This window comes from Maniola jurtina, chromosome 14 (genome assembly GCF_905333055.1).
Source record: "Maniola jurtina chromosome 14, ilManJurt1.1, whole genome shotgun sequence".
Lineage (NCBI taxonomy): Eukaryota > Metazoa > Arthropoda > Insecta > Lepidoptera > Nymphalidae > Maniola > Maniola jurtina.
This window is the reverse complement of record NC_060042.1, coordinates 3,056,168-3,073,919: the sequence shown is the minus strand read 5'-3', so window position 1 is coordinate 3,073,919 and position 17,752 is coordinate 3,056,168. Positions and strand designations below refer to the sequence as shown.

Here is a 17,752-nt window from a genome sequence, read left to right as displayed (position 1 = left end):
GTTTGCTGAACAATAGCGATAACAGATGCCAGCGTCCTCTTAGAGCGCGAGCCCACCGTAGAACACTTGCCGCCCCGCCTCTACAAGATGGCAGGAGAATACTGGAAGTAAGTACTTTATGTCTACTTACCAACACCATCATGGATACCGTTCAGATGCAAGCTGAACATTGACCAGCCTTTTAAACATGCCTGTCAAGCACTTGGCGTTATGCAGAGCATGCATGGTGATAGCTCGTTTGCTGAACAATAGCGATAACAGATGCCAGCGTCTTCTCGGAGCGCGAGCCCACCGTAGAACACTTGCCGCCCCGCCTCTACAAGATGGCAGGAGAATACTGGAAGTAATTACTAACTTATGCCTGCGAGTTGCGACTTTGTCTGGTTGGCCTACACAAATTTCAAACCTCTATTTTACCCTTTTAGCAGTCGAATTTTTTCTTAGTGGATGTGTACGGCATCATGCCAAATATCACCCGATCCGTCCAGTAGTTTGAGCTGTGCGTTGATAGATCCAGTCAGTTAGTCAGTCACCTTTTCCTTTTAATATTATAATACATTTAGATTAGATGGAGGTAGGGATTTAGGTTAGGCAATCATGGATATGAAATACGTTTTCATTTTCTAATAAATGGTGTAAGTACGAAATAGGACACCATAATACCTACTCACTATTATATTTTTTACTGTTTTGTCGTATACTCGTTCCGGATAGTAATTTTAGCGAAGGACGCATGCTAATATGGCAGCAGGTGTAAAACTTCGGTACAACTACGAGCAACTGGTCTGTGTCAATTAATCCGCACATCTGGTCAGACAGACATGTGCTAAATAACCAATGAAAAAATCTAATTGACTTGTAACAAAGGTCCAAAATACCAAAAGCAGTACAGGTGAACAAATATTTAGAATACAATATGCATTTAAAACCTGAATTACGAACAGCTGCTTGTGCTCGCATGTAGAGCCCTTGTGCATTTTTCTGTTCGGAGTGATTCCCTAACTCAGTGTTCAACACCGAATGATAGCCACCGAGCTCATTTGACTTTCTTTTTTTTTTTTTAATCCTTTATTTATAGGCTTTTACATTTATGACTTTCTTTTAATCCATTGAAGGTTTTCTACAAAAAAAAAACCCGGCCAAGTGCGAGTCAGACTCGCGCACCGAGAGTTCCGTACTCGGGTGTTTTTTCCGACATTTTGTTTTTCCGACGATAAATCAAAAACTATTATGCATAAAAATAAATAAAAATCTGTTTTAGAATATACAGGTAAAGTCCTTTCATATGATACCCTACTTGATATAATTATCTTACGTTGAAAATTGAAACACATTTTAATTTCTTTTTAATGATGTAACCACAAATTCATGGTTTTCGGATTTATTCCATTATTGATGCTATAAGAGCTACCTACCTGCCTTTTATGATTCTAGGTAAACGGGAAGTACCCTATAGGTTTTCTTGACAGACACGACAGACGGGCGGACGGACAGACCGACAAACAGACAACAAAGTGATCCTATAAGGGTTCCGTTTTTCCTTTTGAGATACGGAACCCTTAAAAATATTTTAATATCACTCGGTGTAGTCAGATTTGGATCTGTTGAAGTTCAAGGGATCGAGATCAGTATAAATGATAAAGGAGTCTGCAATATTCGTCAAGCCTACATTACATCTCCTTGGGTTTATAAATAAATAATTTATCACTATTTGTAGTATCTATGAATTACTTTTAAATGAGGTTAATGAGGTATGACGCAAATTCATTTTGAAATACACAGTAAAAATTTTAAAAGTAAGTACTTTAGAAATTTCCACGAAAACAGACATTCCTAATTCTGAAATGAACTAGGAATATCTGTTTTCATAGATTAAACAGATACATACAACCGTACAAAAAACTAACGTCGGTTAATCCAATTAACCAAGCTGCAGGTCCAAGCTTTAGGTTTTAAGGTCGGCTTTATACATTTATTTTTTATGTGCTACAAAAAGTTTAAAACAAAACACAACAAAAAAACAATAGTAGGAAATTTTGAATGGAATTAAGAATATTTGTTTTCGTTAAACATGCAGCATAATCTTTGCACAAAATTTATTTCCAAAGGTGGGTAAATACGAAATAAACTGCCGCTACCATTATTCAATGTCAAATTCAACACACTTTGTCAGTTGATTCAAATCGTTGAGTTGAAAATGGTGCAATTATAAATGTTTTAATACAATCAAATGTTTTAATCGAAGGTTTTAACGAATTTCTTGTCTCTCATGTAGTTTTAACTTTAACTAAGTAATTCAAATAGGCTTAAGTTAATCGTAAATATGGATAACGTAGTGAAAATTGTTGACGTGGAGACTGTGGAAGAAGTGTACGTGTTAAGGTTTGTGGGAAATTGTTACTTTGTTCTTTCGTGGAAATTTTGATGGTGGATTAACGTTAGACAATGTGCTGTTAGCAATGTGGGCCTAGCACAACGCGTATTCAGAGAATCGTAACTTAGTTTTGGATACACGTTCCCACCACGTTCCCCTTTGGCCGAAAACTATTATGACAGTTGGCCGGCCACACCTTTGAGAAAACATTATAGAATATTTTCAAAGGTGTGTGAGCTCGAAAACCGGCCAAATGCGTGTCAGACTCGCGCGCCGAGGGCTCCGTACAACAGTTGCATTTTTTCGACATTTTGTATAATAAATCAAAAATGCCGTGTAAGGAGTATGGGTTTAATGAAAACTGCCATACCCCTTCCAGATTAGCTCGCTTCCGTCTTAGACTGCATCATCACTTACCACTAGGTGCAGTTGTAGTCAAGGGTTAACTTGTATATGAACAGAAAAAAAAACTTCCAGTTTAGTATAGGTTGCTTTGGAGGTTAGAAATATTATGTGCTTTTGAATTTGTTTCAATATGAGTTAGTAGCAAACAAATTGGCGACAAATCCCGGTATAGAAAGCAGATAACCATTTCTATTATCTTTAGAATTCTGTGGATGAAAAAATGCCCTGACTTACTCGTATCTATTCTGAAGATTATTATAAACCTTTGCCTTGAACACCTTTTGTTTATGTTAGTTATGTTCAAGACGTATAAAGTTAGAAAGTTGCAACAATACAAACAAAAAGCACAGCTCGGCGTGGCGTACTTTACTAGGGCAGTGTGATTAAACACAGTTCTATATTTGCAGCTTCGCAAATGTCACATGAACACTGCGTTCGTTTAGTCGGGAACTTCGAATATAACAAAGTTAACGAGTCTTTTGAATTGTACTGTTTGACATTAATTTCTAGTAGTGAAAAGTCAGTCAAAATCCACATTATAACAGTTAAAAAACTTATATTATATTTTTTTACTGTGAAATGTTGGACGAAAACTTTGGTCAAATGTTTAATTTTAAATATTTAGAGAATTACGGTATTTTTTGATAATTTCTAGTAGTCAAAACCTGGTCAAATGTTGGTCGCGATGTCTTGATGTTGTTGACACAACTTTACGGGTTTCAAACTGTGTAAATAAAAGTTGTGTGTACTCTTTCGTCGGTGGTTGGGTTTTGTGTGTTTACGAAATGCTTGGAGTTGATATCTCTGTGTGATATTGTGAAAGATGAATCAAGTTATGAGGTACTTTAAGTTACTTAACACCTATACCTACCTAACTAAACACACAGATTTTAGATACAAATTGTGGGTATAATGTTATAATAATATAATAGTTTCAAATACCGTTTCTTACAAATGAATAAAAAGAAATTAACTTTGAAAGCCTAGAAGTCTTATGTAGTACCAATGTAAGTATGCGATTGGTGCCCAGATTCATTAGTACAAATATCTCTAAACTAAATAACTATTTAGATTTAAAAGTAGTGTTATCCTTTTCCACGGGGAATATTATGAACTGAATAGCATTACTTTTAAACTTCAATTAAGACATTTTTGTATGACAGAATGGAGTAATGTAAGACAAAATATGACACTTAGGCACCTTCTTTCTTATTTCTGGGCTGGTTTCCGCACTTAAACGTTTCCGTCTGTTGTGCGTGACTTAGGCCCAGTATCCACCTAAACGGAGAGGAGAGGAGATGTGTTCAGTCGACCAATCAGATTCATAATAATGACGAGAAAACATTATCACGTCATCTTTTAATAATAATCTTATTGATTGACGGTACACATCTCCCCTCCTGTCCGCTTTGGTGGATACCGGGCCTCAGGCACCTATATCATATTAATAAAAAGTACCGAAAATATTCTGTAGAGTAAAATGTACTTATTCAGTTTTTTTTTTTTTTTTTGACAAAACCTAAAACAAATAACAGCTACATATTTTGTTATCAAATAAAACTTCCTTCTTTTCAGCAAATACCCTAAAACGGACTACACATATTCGCCTCTGTCCCGCGACCGTGTGGAGCTGGCTCCAGGACAAGTCGCGGTGCCGAACATGTCGCGTCGGTCGCTGTCGCAGTTCCGCATACAGGGGCCCAACACTGTGGACGAGCCTGATATGCCCGTCAAATCTGTTTGGAAGACTAGCACGGTCCGGAAGAGATTTACTGTAAGTGCCTCTTTCCGTAAGACAGTCTTGTCGCGTCGGTTGGTGTCGCAGTTTCGCATACAGGGGCCCAATACTGCGGACGAGCCTGATATGCCCGTCAAATCTGTTTGGAAGACTAGTATGGTCCGGAAGAGATTTACTGTAAGTGCCTCTTTCTGTAAGACAGTCTTGTCGCGTCGGTTGGTGTCGCAGTTCCGCATACAGGGGCCCAATACTGCGGATGAGCCTGATATGCCCGTCAAATCTGTTTGGAAGACTAGTATGGTCCAGAAGAGATTTACTGTAAGTGCCTCTTTCTGTAAGACAGTCTTGTCGCGTCGATCGCCGTCGCATTTCCGCATACAGGGACCCAACACTGTACACGAGCCTGATATGCCCGACAAATCCGTTTGGAAGACTCCAAACTCCAAAGACTGGATCAGAGGCCGGATGGGTTCGTAACTAGTCGGGCTTACGCCGACTAAACACATGAGTATAGCTATATTTATAAGACAAAATAATCACTCAGCATTATGAACAGTGAAGCGCGCTCCAATAAAACAACAAAAATCGTTAATTTTACGACTTACATCACTTGCAAGACATTATTCTGTCGATTGACAGACCTTGGACAAACCAGTATGATAATCTGTAACGAATTTTTGCATAATATGACATACGTGTGTATTCAATATACTCACTCACTGGTAAACTATTTGGAATAATGTTAAACCAAGTTACATTTTTGATCTGCCTTATTTTTCATTTTTTGCAAAATTTTTGAGTTTGCCTGCGTTGCTCTGCACAAATGTTGTACCTACCCTCTGTGTTTGTGAAATAGCTCAAAAAATAAATGGGATTTTCAGGAAACATGTAAAGTTTTGCATTTTACAGCAATACTCAGCTTTACAGCATAATTTAGCACTGTTTTAGGTTTTTTTGCTTGGAAATGCGTTCAAATTTGTATTCAGTGTTCGGTATTATAAATTAGGTTCGAATTTTACAGTTTTAGACAGTTTTCCTTGAAAATGAGTTAGGATTTGTATGCAATGGACTTAAACTTTTTATCCCGGAAAATCAAACAGGGTACCTACTGTTTGATTTTCCGGGATCTTTAAAGACCTAAATCCACGCGGACGAAGTCGCGGGCCTCCTCTAGTTAAAAATAAATGTCATATGAGCTCGGTGGCTATCATTCAGTGTTGATAACTGAGTTAGGCAATCACCCCGCTGTAGTATAATTACACAGTTGTGTCGTCTGTTCCTCATATTTTCATTTATTCTTTCTTTCAGACGGTAGATAGTTCGGACGATGAGTCCGCCTACGTCCGCAACGGTGCGTACACTAAAGCGGACGACCGCTGGTGGATCACACGGCTGCTGGCGGCCCTCGTAACCGCCGTAACCACCGCTACCAGCAACGCGTACAGGAAGGTTGCGGGGCCTTCGCACAGATACCCGTACACTGACCGCAGACCTGCCCAGAGTATGTCACTTTCTTTATTTTTTGAAGTAAAACGCCAACGTTCATCTCGAGTTGAGTGTTCTGTAAAAAATTCGCGCTCACTTCGCTCGTATGAACTCTTCAGGTGGCATAGCATCGCGCGCAGCGTCGGTAGCGGTGGCGCCGTTTTACTGGGTGTACACCATCATCAAGACCATTGTGACCACCACAGTCACTACTATTACTGAAACTGTAAGTTCAAATCTCACTTACGTAATTTTTAAGTCAATCAAATGATGAGAGACATCATCTGTCAATGTCAGGCACTAATGCATAAATGTAGTCTTCACCTAGCGAAATGTGTACTGCACCCGGAGGAGGTGAAAACATTTGGCCAAGAAGCTGCTGCTGTTCCTGACAGTAATCAGTATTGGTCAAGAACTGTAAAACGATGGCAATCACAATAGATCAGCAATGGTCAATGTGATACAGGGTCTGAAGAGCCCTGCATAGCCGCCAAATCAGCAAGAAGAGAGTGCCCTCTCTGTAATTCACTCTGCTAATACCTGTACTATGTACATTTTAGATATCGCCGAGTGAGGTGAAGCAGTCTCAGGCATACGGTGGCCGGCACATGGAAAAAGCCACCCTCAAACGTCGCTGGTGGCCGTGGATACTTCTGTTGCTACTACCTGCTTTCGGATATGGATGTAAGTTGTTAGATATTTTTTATTTTTGAGCGTATTATTAGGGAATTTCATCCTAAGTTTATTGGACCCCAGACGACCAGTCACTGTTATCCTTACTTATTATAATGTGTTTTTATGGTTCCATATCTCAAAAGGAGAAAAGGAACCCTTATAGGATCACTGCATTGTCTATCTGTCTGTCCGCCTGTTGTGTCTGTCAAGGAAATCTATAGGGTACTTCCTGTCGACCTAGGATCATATAATTTGGCAGGTAGGTAGGTCTTATAGCACAAGTAAAGGAAAAAAAATTGAAAACCGCGAATTTGTGGTTACATCACATAAAAAAAAAATTAAATGTGTTAATGAAAAATAATTAGTATTTTCAATTTTCAAAGTAAGATTTAAATGGGTTTTATGATATGGAAAGGCTTTATCTGTACATTGTAAAACAGATTTTTATTTATTTTGATGCACAAGTACTTTTTGTTTCATCATGCAAAATGTCGATAAAATACGACTGTAGTAAGGAACCCTCAGATACAGGTTAGCCCTTAACTGCAATCTCACCTGGTGATAAGTGATGATGCAGTCTAAGATGGAAGCGGGCTAACCTGGAAGGGGAATGGCAGTTTTTATTAAACCCATACCCCTTTGGTTTCTACAAGCACTTGGCTAGTTTTTTCATATCTTGTTATTATTAACACTAATTCCTTTCAGTGCACTACACGTATGAAAACTACGAACATCTAGCTATGCCGAACTTTACCGATTTCCACCTAGATTTAAAAGAGTTCAAAGCGAATCTACCAAGTATAACTCTACCCTCTCTACCGGACATTACCCTACCGAATCTACCGAGCCTACCATCTCTACCATCGTTTAATCTATCTATGCCCGATATTAATATAACTCTGCCCGACGTAACAGACCACTTGCCAAGTTCGCCCGAAGTTAGAAAGGTATATAGGGAGTACAAGGATGTGGTACAGAATACAGTGGCTGATGTTACTGAGCACTTGTCGGTAGTTGCTGCTAGTTGTTGGGAGGAAATGCGAAGATTTTTTCTTGGGGTTGGCGGGTGATTTTTTTTTTTTTTTTTTTGGTGTAAGCACGATGGTAAAGACTAACTTATGTAATACTTAAATAAAACTATGTTAACTATGTCAGTATGTATTGTTTACATTTCTTTTTCTCAGATTTTATTGATTATAATTTTTAACTCGAGTCCCGAAGTCAATTGATAACTCGAAATACGTCTTGTAGTCATCATAATCAGGGTTGTTATGGATGCAAAAATGTTGACGTTATGCGGATACGGATTTCAGGATTGTTTTAAGGTATTGCAATTTTAAGTATGTAAATAAATGAAAATCGATTTGATTTTAATATGTTTTACTTAATAAAATTTCATAGCCTATAGAGGGAAAAAAAGTTGTTCACGCACGAGGCACGCACCACTCTGGCCCCGCATCCATAAATCCGCATCCATTAATTGATGCGGATGCAGATGTCCGAATTAATGCGAATATACCGCATTTGCGGATGCGAATATCCGTAACACCCCTGATCGATTCTACCTATTATAAATTGCGGAAATCTTTTTAAATTCATTTGATCTCAATTTGGCCAGTCACGAAAATGATTCGTTTACAAAGTATTGTAACAAAATATTTTGAGTACAAAATAATTATACTCTTAAAATATTTTATTAATAAATAATTTCATAAGCTTTAAACTTGATTAAAATAATCAAGAAATGTAAACGATTACTAAGGAGACTATTTTTTAAATGTGAACTTTATTTTAATGCTTTAACATTATACTTTATGTGTACTTAATAAATAGTCAGTTAGTATAATGCGTCCGAACTAACAAAGGGAAAAGTTTCCGCCATGTTGTAAGTTGTAACGTCTTAGCTAGAAATATATTTTTAATATATTATATTTTCTATGGATTTTGTAGGACGAATTTTCAATTGATTTTATGGGACAAAATCCATCACTACCCATATTATAAATATGAAAGTGTTTGTTTCTTGGTTTGTCCTTCACGCCCCAACAAAAATAGGTACGATTCGATTCGATTTGGTGTATGGATACAGTTAAAGACTTGGAGAGTGACATAGGCTTTTTATCCCATAAATATAAAAGCTCCCACGGGATTTTAATAACCTAAATCCTCACGGGCTATCAACTGGTTGAATATTTTATATCTTGAATATGAAAGTGAATCCCTATTTCCCTTGGTCACGCCATAACTTGAGAACGACCGGACCAAATGGTACAATACTTTTTTGTTGATTGTAATAATTGTAAGGACAAGGTTTATATGAAAGATTTTTTTGTGTAAAAATCCACGAGAAAAGACAGTTCCCGTGGGACGCAAACGAAGACAGCTAAAATTTAAAAATATTTAAATATATTTATAACTAAGATGTTACATATGGCGGAAATGTTTCCCTTTATGTTCGGACGCATTATAAGTTAATTCTCTCTTTCATATAAAATTTATTTAAGTTTCGTTTAAAGTTTTATTTATTGTAAAATATATTTATTTGTGTTTAAATGCAGTACAAATTTTAAATACTCTATGGTGCTCCCCAGAAGTTTATAAATGTTTTATAACATAGCACAGATTTATATTATATTATTCTTATAGTGCGTTTCATCGAATAGTACCTATGGCGTTATGTTGGCTTCCCTGTCTGTTGGATTGTCATTGGTACCATATTGGCATGAGAAGTCGCAGATTTTGTTTATTTTCATTTCATTCATTCAGGAAAATCAAATGAAAATAAACAAAATCTGCGTCTTCTTATGCAAATATGGTGCCTATAACTTGGACAGACAGGGGAGCCAATATAACGCCACTATACTATTCGATGAAACGCACTATACTTATTTATATTATTAAATTTTTGGTCTTTGCTTTGCTTACTTTTGATGACATGGGGATGGGGGGATCTAGATAGTGATTACGTCAGCACACATATCGCAACCCACACATTGTCTATGCAGAAAACGAAATGCATTTTCGGGGATTCCTACAAATAACGAATGCGTTTAGTTACTCGCTTAGAACTGAGTAGGTGAATTACCGCGCGCTATTTACTTGTCTAAATTGTTTCCGTCAATTTATTGTTTTGTTTCGGTACGGTTGACGATTTGACGTATTGTAAGCAAAGCAATTCAATCAATCAATTGTGCCAATGTTTACGTAAGCATGGGGGGAGGGGTAAGAGCTTTGCTTACTTTTGCTGACGAGGGGGAGGGGTGGGTTAATAATTACAAAAAATCTGCTTACGTAATACTTGAACGGCCCCATAGAACTAGCCACATAATTGTAAAACTTTAAAACTACTGTGTGTGAGCACTTCTTGTAAGCTGTTATTACCTTAATCTAGCTCATTTAATATACCTCCAAGAGTACAAAATATTTATTTTCATAACCTATTTATTACTTTAAAGTACAATTAATTGTACTATTTTGTTGTGCTATTTAATGATTTTATGCTTTCTTGTAATATAAGAGATATATCTTTTATAACAGTCATTTTTTCTTTACAATTTTATTGATGTACTTCATATTCTAGTGACATGATTTATGCTTGCTGTTTCAAATCTTGAAAAACTGCTTCAAGTATTGAAAATCTCAACCTTTTAACTCACCATTTCTTTTTTAATTTATATTAGTTTTTAAGGTTGTGTGCCAGGTTTGAGGCAGCATATTGTAGACAAAGGACATTATTCACTGGTCATACTATTTCGGGTTATTATTACATAAATGTTTATCTAATAACCAATGTTATAAAAGTAGAAACTGACTGACTGATTGACATATTAACATACAGCTAAACCCGCTGCGTCTTGAAATTTTTAATGCAGACTGCGACTTAAAGGTAAGGTAATTAAATTCACAAAAACGCAGCGGCAAGACATTCAGAGTATATTATTCTTAAATATTTTTGTCATCATGACATGTTTATGTGATTATGACTGCGATTTCATTATGGATTTAGGTTTTTTTAAAATCCCGTGATATCTCATTCATTTTTCGGGGTAAAAAGTAACCCCGGGATGCAGGCTGTCTCTGTGCCAAATTTCGTCAAAATCGGTTAAACGGATGGGCCGTCAAAAGCTAGTATTTATAATATTAGTGTGGATCCAATCGTTTATAGACAAAAAAAAACTATAGTTAACTACTAAAGGTTGAGTATGATCCCAGCGATCCAAACTTATAATAAAATAAAATAAATCTAAAAGTTATTAATTGTTGACCGGCAAATAAGTAAGCCTTATTCGGATAATGTCCTTAGTTTTTAAGATAATTCGGTGTACCTAATTTGAAACGCGATGATGCCATATATTTGAGTTTATTTTTTATTTTCAATGGATTTTTTTATAACTTATTTGGTTAATTAAGAAAACTAACACTAGTCTAAAAATTTTTTTGAGAGGCAAGCCTAATTTATTTTTGTTTATTTGACGTTGGTTGTTTTTTAGTAATCTAAAAATACAACTAGGATTGTCAATGCTAATTTAATTCGATTATTTTATTTAATATTTTATGATAATACAAAAAATTAAGTCACAAAGTATCACCTGTTTTACAAATTACTTAGATTTTAATTAATATTAAAAATAAAAATGGTTTGGCTTAAATTAAAAGTACCTAACGAATTACTTTTAAGTTTATTTTCCTTTAATTGTATGTATTGATATTATTGTACCTACTGTAACTTAAAAGTATAGCGAATAACTGAGTAGGCTCCTGCGATGGTGGAGCGGTGCGGGAGGGTGACAGTTGTCACAAGTTGACCAATCACAGAGCTCTCGCGGGACTTCGTCTGTGGTGGCGTTTGCTGGCGCGCGTGTTGTGACTTTTTGGAGTGTTTTTTTTTTTTTTTTTGTTAAAACTGACTGGAAAGCGCTCTAAGGGGGTACCGTGCGTATGTCGGCGAGCGCCGGCACAGACGGGGTCCATACTTGTATAATTTAGCTAACTTGTTACAAATAACTACACACTTGACATTGGCTAATCATTGTAAAAGCCAGACGAGAGAGAAAAAAGAGAGTTCTCGCGTCACGGCATCACAGCCCTCCCGCACCGCTTCACTACCGCAGGAACCTACTCAGTTACGCGTTATGCCTTAAATTAAAGTATATGCTATTTTTTGATTGAATATATTTCTTTTTTTGGCATGCATTGCGTGTTTTCCTTACACCTATCCCACATTTTTATCCCAATTCTTCCCTGCAAATTGTGTAACTATCAGGGAAGGATAGAGTCACCTATTGAAAGTGGATGTACTACGCAACACTTTTAGGTGAGTCAAAGAAATATTATTTTTACGTAAAATTTATTCTCTGTCCTTCCCTGCTCTCAAATTTCCAATTTTCATTTTGAATTTCTTTTTAAACTATGTGGGAAGGACAGGAAAGCATTCCACTTTATTTAAGCTTGTTTTTTTTTATTACAGATTACATGTACAAGGACGAAATTATCCCAAGAGAAGAAATAATTGACACATATGAACCTCCAGCAATAGTGCAAGATGTGGATTTAACCAAACGAATAGCAGCCTTAGAAAATTGGGCGTTGAACGTAGATACGCGAATCAAATTCTTCGACCAAAAACTGTCCAAATTAGACAACTTAGAAATCCAAATAGAAGAGTACTCCTTCAAGCACTTGCAACAGAATCTCATCCAAATCTTAAGTGACAATAGAAACAGTGATGCATTAGCGGCGAAACTTAAGAATCACTTCGACAGAAGCTACGTTTCGAACGATCAAATGGAAATACTGAGCCGTGAGGTTCATGAGAAGCTGATAAACTCCTGGAAACCTGGTATTGATGAGGATGGGATGAGGAGAATCGTTCAGGAGTATCTGTTGACGATCGAGAAGCGACAAATGGAGCTCATTGTTCAGAAGGTCAAGGAGTATGTAAGGGAGATTGAGATAAGACCTGTGGAGATGAGGTCGGATGTGGACTTTGAGGGTATAAAGAAAATGGTTGCTGGCATGTTGGAGGTGTATGACGCGGATAAGACGGGCCTTGTGGATTATGCGCTGGAATCTGCTGGTAAGTGTGCACTAGTGTTATTATGGTCAAATTACGGCATTCCGAACCAGTGGTAAATTATTTTGACGATTCAAAAGCACTTGTAAAAGTTTATTTGAATAAAAATCTATTCTATTCTATTCTAAATAGCAGCATCCAAAATGATCTGTCAAGTGTTAGTCATAGTCACATGCACACGAAGGTTCCGTACCATCGTACAAGAAATAACACTTGTTTATATATTTTAATGGCGTCCATTTTGAAATTTTTATTATTTTTTGTTATAGCGGCAATTGAAATACTGACAACTGTCTAGCTAATACGGTTCACAAGACAAATTGACAGACAGATGGATGGACAGTGGAGACTTAGTAAAAGAGTCACGTTGGCACCCTTCGGGTACTGAACCCTAAAAGTGCAATAGCGTAGTGGTTAAGACGTTGGCCTCCTAATAGGAGGGTCGGAGGTTCGATCCCGGACACGCTCCTCCAACTTTTCGGAGCAATTGTTTTTAAGCAATCAAATATCATCCCAACCCAATCAATTCTTCTCATTCAATCATCCAAGTCGAAACCTTCTTATTCTAATAGGAGATCCGTTCTCAGTAGTAGGGTTTTTAGTGTGTTCCTTCATTTTTTACCCGACTGCGGCAAAGCCAAAAGGAAGGGTTATGATTTTAGCAGTCTATGTATTTCCTCCAACATGACGGTCGGAGACTGTTGTTGGTTGGTACTATGAATGGCGTTTTCTTTTCTGCCTACTTGCTGCAGTGGGTTGACGATTGGTTAAGACGAATGAATGAACATAATTTTGGTATCTTCCAGGTGGGCAAGTGATATCGACGAAATGCACGGAGCTGTATCAGATCAAGACGAAGCAGTACTCTATCCTGGGCCTGCCAGTGTGGTGGGTGTACACGTCGCCCCGCTACGCTCTCACGCCGGGCGCCATGCCCGCCGAGTGCTGGGCCTTCCAGGGCTTCCCGGGATACCTAGGTTAGTATACAATAAAGCCAGCCGGGCGATTCAGAACACTCGATTCGAACGAACAATATCGAACGATAACTTACCGAATCGAGTGTTCGGCAGGTTGGGCTCAATTGGCCACGTGAAGCGAGATATACAACGTGTAAGCAGAACGCTACCAAAAACGAAGACCGGTGATAGTACTGATTATGGAAATGGTATACCACAAGGAAACGTGATTTTTTTTAAACCTGTATTTTGTAAAATTTCGCAATGTATTGCAAATAAAGTGTCTGACAGACGCTAGGGGTCAACGAACGTTGCGTAGCTAGGTGCCGTTAGGCCAGTGCCGCGTCTTGACGGTCCATTGACCCCGAGTTTTGCATCCTATACATTGCGGGTTTGAAAATACTAAATCACTAAAACTACAAGTATAAATGGTTAATTCTCAACAGCTCAAAGGCTCTAGTTCTTCGTCTTATTTTGTTAAATGGCTTTTAGTAGTGCCACACCAGCACAATGTACTTCGCCAATGTCATGTACAAGACTCTTGTCCTTTTCAACATCAGTTGAAGGTTCTTGGTGTTAAGCTGGCCATATACGACCAAGTTTAGCGTCAAGTTTGCGGCGGACTTAAAGCAGCGTCCAGTCAACTAATATGATAGCCATACTCCGTCACTTTTACCGAACGCCGCTCCCGCTTCAAGCCTGCTGGCAAATTTGATCGATATATTTGATCGTGTATGGCCAGTTATACGGATCATAGGATCAAAATACGCTAACTTTTTCTCCATCTATATTTAATTGTAATTTGCAGTGATACGTACCTACGCCATCATCGAAGTGACTGGCTTCTCGCTGGAGCACATGTCCCGCTTGCTCGCCGTGGAAGGGAAGATCGAGTCTGCGCCCAAGAACTTCTCTGTTTACGTGAGTTTCGTGATTCCTCATACAATATTATGATACCTAGTACAACTAGGATTTTTTTGGAAATTAAATAATTGAACTAATTAGGTATATCCCAAATGAGATCATTAGCCACCAATTTTCCACATGAAATATTTCAGAAAAAAAACCTTATTATGTGCTATCATACTATGTATTGTTTGTTTTTAAACCTTTGCTTCTACTACTAAAAAACTTCTTTTCACTTTCTACACTTAAAGTTTAAGAATATAAGTTAATGTTAAGTATAAGCTAATGTATATCTAAGAATAAAATATACATTAAAAATTATCCTTTCAGGGTCTACATGGTGAATTAGATCCTGAGCCACATCTGTTTGGAGAATACATGTACGACGCCAATGGAACTTCCATACAGTATTTCCCAGTTAAATACCCCAAAACCGTGAACATCGACGGCGTTGAGTACCCAGTCGCTTACGACATTTTAGAACTAAGGGTTGAGAGTAACCATGGCAACCCTACTTACACCTGCGTCTACAGATTCAGAGTTCACGGTAACCCACTCACAGATATTCGAAGCGCAACCGAAGACAGCATAAGAGATAGTGAGACCTAGCAGAAATTTCTAGAAAAGTGACATTCAACTTTGTGTATCTGTAAAAGTGACCAGTGACAGGAATTGAGTGACTAATAAAACGTCTGGCTACAATACAAAAAGTAAGAAACTAGAAAAGTGACATAAGTGACATTCAACTCGTTGTGTATCTGTAAAAGTGACCAGTGACAGGAATTGAGTAACTCATAAAACGTCCGGCTACAATACAAAATTGTGTTCAATGTATCAGGTAGAACATTCCTAGAATAGAATATCATACTGATGTGGCCTTAAAACTGCAAACTATGATTAATTTTAATGGTCTAAAGTACAAAATCTGAGTGTTGACTTAAATTTTAGTATTTACTTAGAGACTAAGCTGAGAATTGTGTGTTGCATGTGGTCGTAATTGAACAAAAGGAGACTTAACTTACTTGAAACGAAACATTGACTAAGTGTAAATTTTATTGACGAAACCTTAGGTTTAGTGTTATGTAGTAAAAAGTCTCAAGTTTAAAAATGTAATGTAAAATTAAATGTTCATAATACAATAAAAATCTCAAAAAGAAACTTTGAAACAGTACAAACATGTTGACCAGAAACACATAAAATTTTATATTAATTTTACCTTTAATAGTGAGCGTGACATTTTACAATTGCTAAAATTTTAGATTTAACACAACTTACACAGGAGGTAGATTTTCGAACATTAGTTTCAGTTTGTGTTAGTATGTCTGTCTGTATAAAACTTCAGGTGATATTTTTTTTAAATGTTAAACCAGAAATCAGATTCGAAGCAATGCAAAACATTATTTCTAAATTGTTACGAAGTATACTGAAAATTGTCTCCATTCTCCGCAAAATACTGTATTTGTGTGGAACATAGCAGAAATATCTACAAAAGTGACATTATACTCTTGCTAGGATGTCACTTTTGTAGAAAACATTAGTCTAGTCTAGTGCATCTGTAAAAATGATCAATGACTCAAAACGTCCAATTGCAATGTAATTTATGTTCTTTCAAAAAAAATAGAGAGCAACAGGCGGGTCACCTAATGTTAAGTGATTACCGCTGCCCCATTTGCAGCACCAGAGGAACAGCCGATGCGGTCTATTCTTCAGGTGGCACGTTTGTAAGATAGGATATCATGTTGATGAACAAATTCGCCGCAAAATCACGTGGCTTATTTTTTATTTTGCTTGACACAAAGTTCACTATGCTGTGGGGATAAAGTTCAGCAAACTTTGAAACATTTTAGAGAAGATAGACTTGTTGATTAGCTTCGACTCTGCCTCAATATGCCTTGAGCCTTACATATTTTGTTCAACATTATAACAATATCGAATCCATGCCCGGCTATAGATACCGCACAAAACCTGTTATATGCTTAGTTGCTCTCGAGTACTTTTTATATTTTAATGTTTTTAATTTTAATTATTTAATTAAGATTTTAACTGTTAATATTTTAGCGTTTTAAAATGCGTAAGACAAGGACCATTGAGCCTAGTGTATCAAATATTTGAGTGTTAGTTTTTTTTTCACTCATCAAGAAATTATCATACAATAACATTAACAATGTGGCATAGATGTAATAATTCTCAAGCATGCCATTTCTATATTTTAAAGTGTAATTTAAGCTATTATTAAATTCTTACTTTTTTTAAATTTATATCAAGAAAATTTTCCATGGCTACAAGTACAAGAAATCAAATGGGGTCTTAATAGCTATGCAAAATTATAAATATGTAGGTCAATTAGTTTCTAAGTTATTGGGAGGGTCGAAATTAGCTTGAAATAAATTTATACACTGGCATGCCAATGCGTCGCTTGCCGTTCTTTATAGAAAATAGACGATGCCCGCGACTTCGTCCGCGTGGATTTAGATTTTTATAGGTCCCGTGGAAACTGTTTGATTTTCCGGCCTAAAAAGTTGCCTATTTCGATTACAGGGACGCAAGCTACTTCGGTACCAAACATACAAATCAGTCACGTGGATGGGTCTTTAGGAATTCCGCGGGAACTCTTTGATTTTCCGGGATAAATAGTAGCCTATGTCCGTCCCCGGGATATAAGCTAACCCTGTACCAAACGTCAGAATCGGTTACACTGTTGGCCCGTGAAAACACACTTTCGCATTTTTAATATTTGTATGGATTTGTCTTATTAGAACTTGACTAGAACACACTGGCAGTATGTCTACTGTCTTGTTAAGCTGAATTAATGTTGCATGATAATTTCTCAAGCAAAAACTTAGGCCTGTTGGTCCTTGTTATAATAATAATTAATTATTTTAATTTAGGTTAATGAAGGAACTAGTCCAGTTTAGAAGTTAGTAAGTATGCCAAGCTACACTTAAGTGTTTTGTCTCAAACTAATGTAGTTTTAAAGGAAGCCCATCGTCCGTGCTAACTTGAATCTTCAAAATTTAGGTTAAGTTTTTGAGGTTTAGTTACGAGTTTTTTTTTTTTCGCTTTTGCACAACATAGTGTAGTTTAACTTATTTCTTTATATTTTCATAATGAATTTTTCGTTACCATACTTTGTCCGCGAA

General features: G+C 36.9%; 2 protein-coding genes across 2 annotated transcripts in view; one reads left to right on the top strand and one right to left on the bottom strand.

Annotated features, from left to right (window-relative positions):
- Positions 1-1,802, bottom strand: part of LOC123871877 (Fanconi anemia group I protein homolog) — a 37,862-nt gene extending 36,060 nt beyond the window's left edge. The window contains exons 1-2 of the mRNA XM_045915888.1: positions 1,798-1,802; positions 1,605-1,609 (exon numbers count right to left, since the gene is read on the bottom strand). The gene's annotated coding sequence lies outside the window, so the exon portion shown is untranslated. The remainder of the gene's footprint in view (positions 1-1,604; positions 1,610-1,797) is intronic.
- The window catches only part of LOC123871884, a 33,670-nt gene extending 18,375 nt beyond the window's left edge, over positions 1-15,295 (top strand). Inside the window, exons 5-12 of the mRNA XM_045915914.1 lie at positions 4,355-4,553; positions 5,826-6,018; positions 6,122-6,228; positions 6,563-6,686; positions 12,145-12,753; positions 13,557-13,727; positions 14,515-14,627; positions 14,943-15,295. Coding sequence (XP_045771870.1) covers positions 4,355-4,553; positions 5,826-6,018; positions 6,122-6,228; positions 6,563-6,686; positions 12,145-12,753; positions 13,557-13,727; positions 14,515-14,627; positions 14,943-15,221 — 1,795 coding nt within the window. The 3' untranslated portion in view covers positions 15,222-15,295. The remainder of the gene's footprint in view (positions 1-4,354; positions 4,554-5,825; positions 6,019-6,121; positions 6,229-6,562; positions 6,687-12,144; positions 12,754-13,556; positions 13,728-14,514; positions 14,628-14,942) is intronic.
- The last annotated feature ends 2,457 nt before the right edge of the window (positions 15,296-17,752 follow it).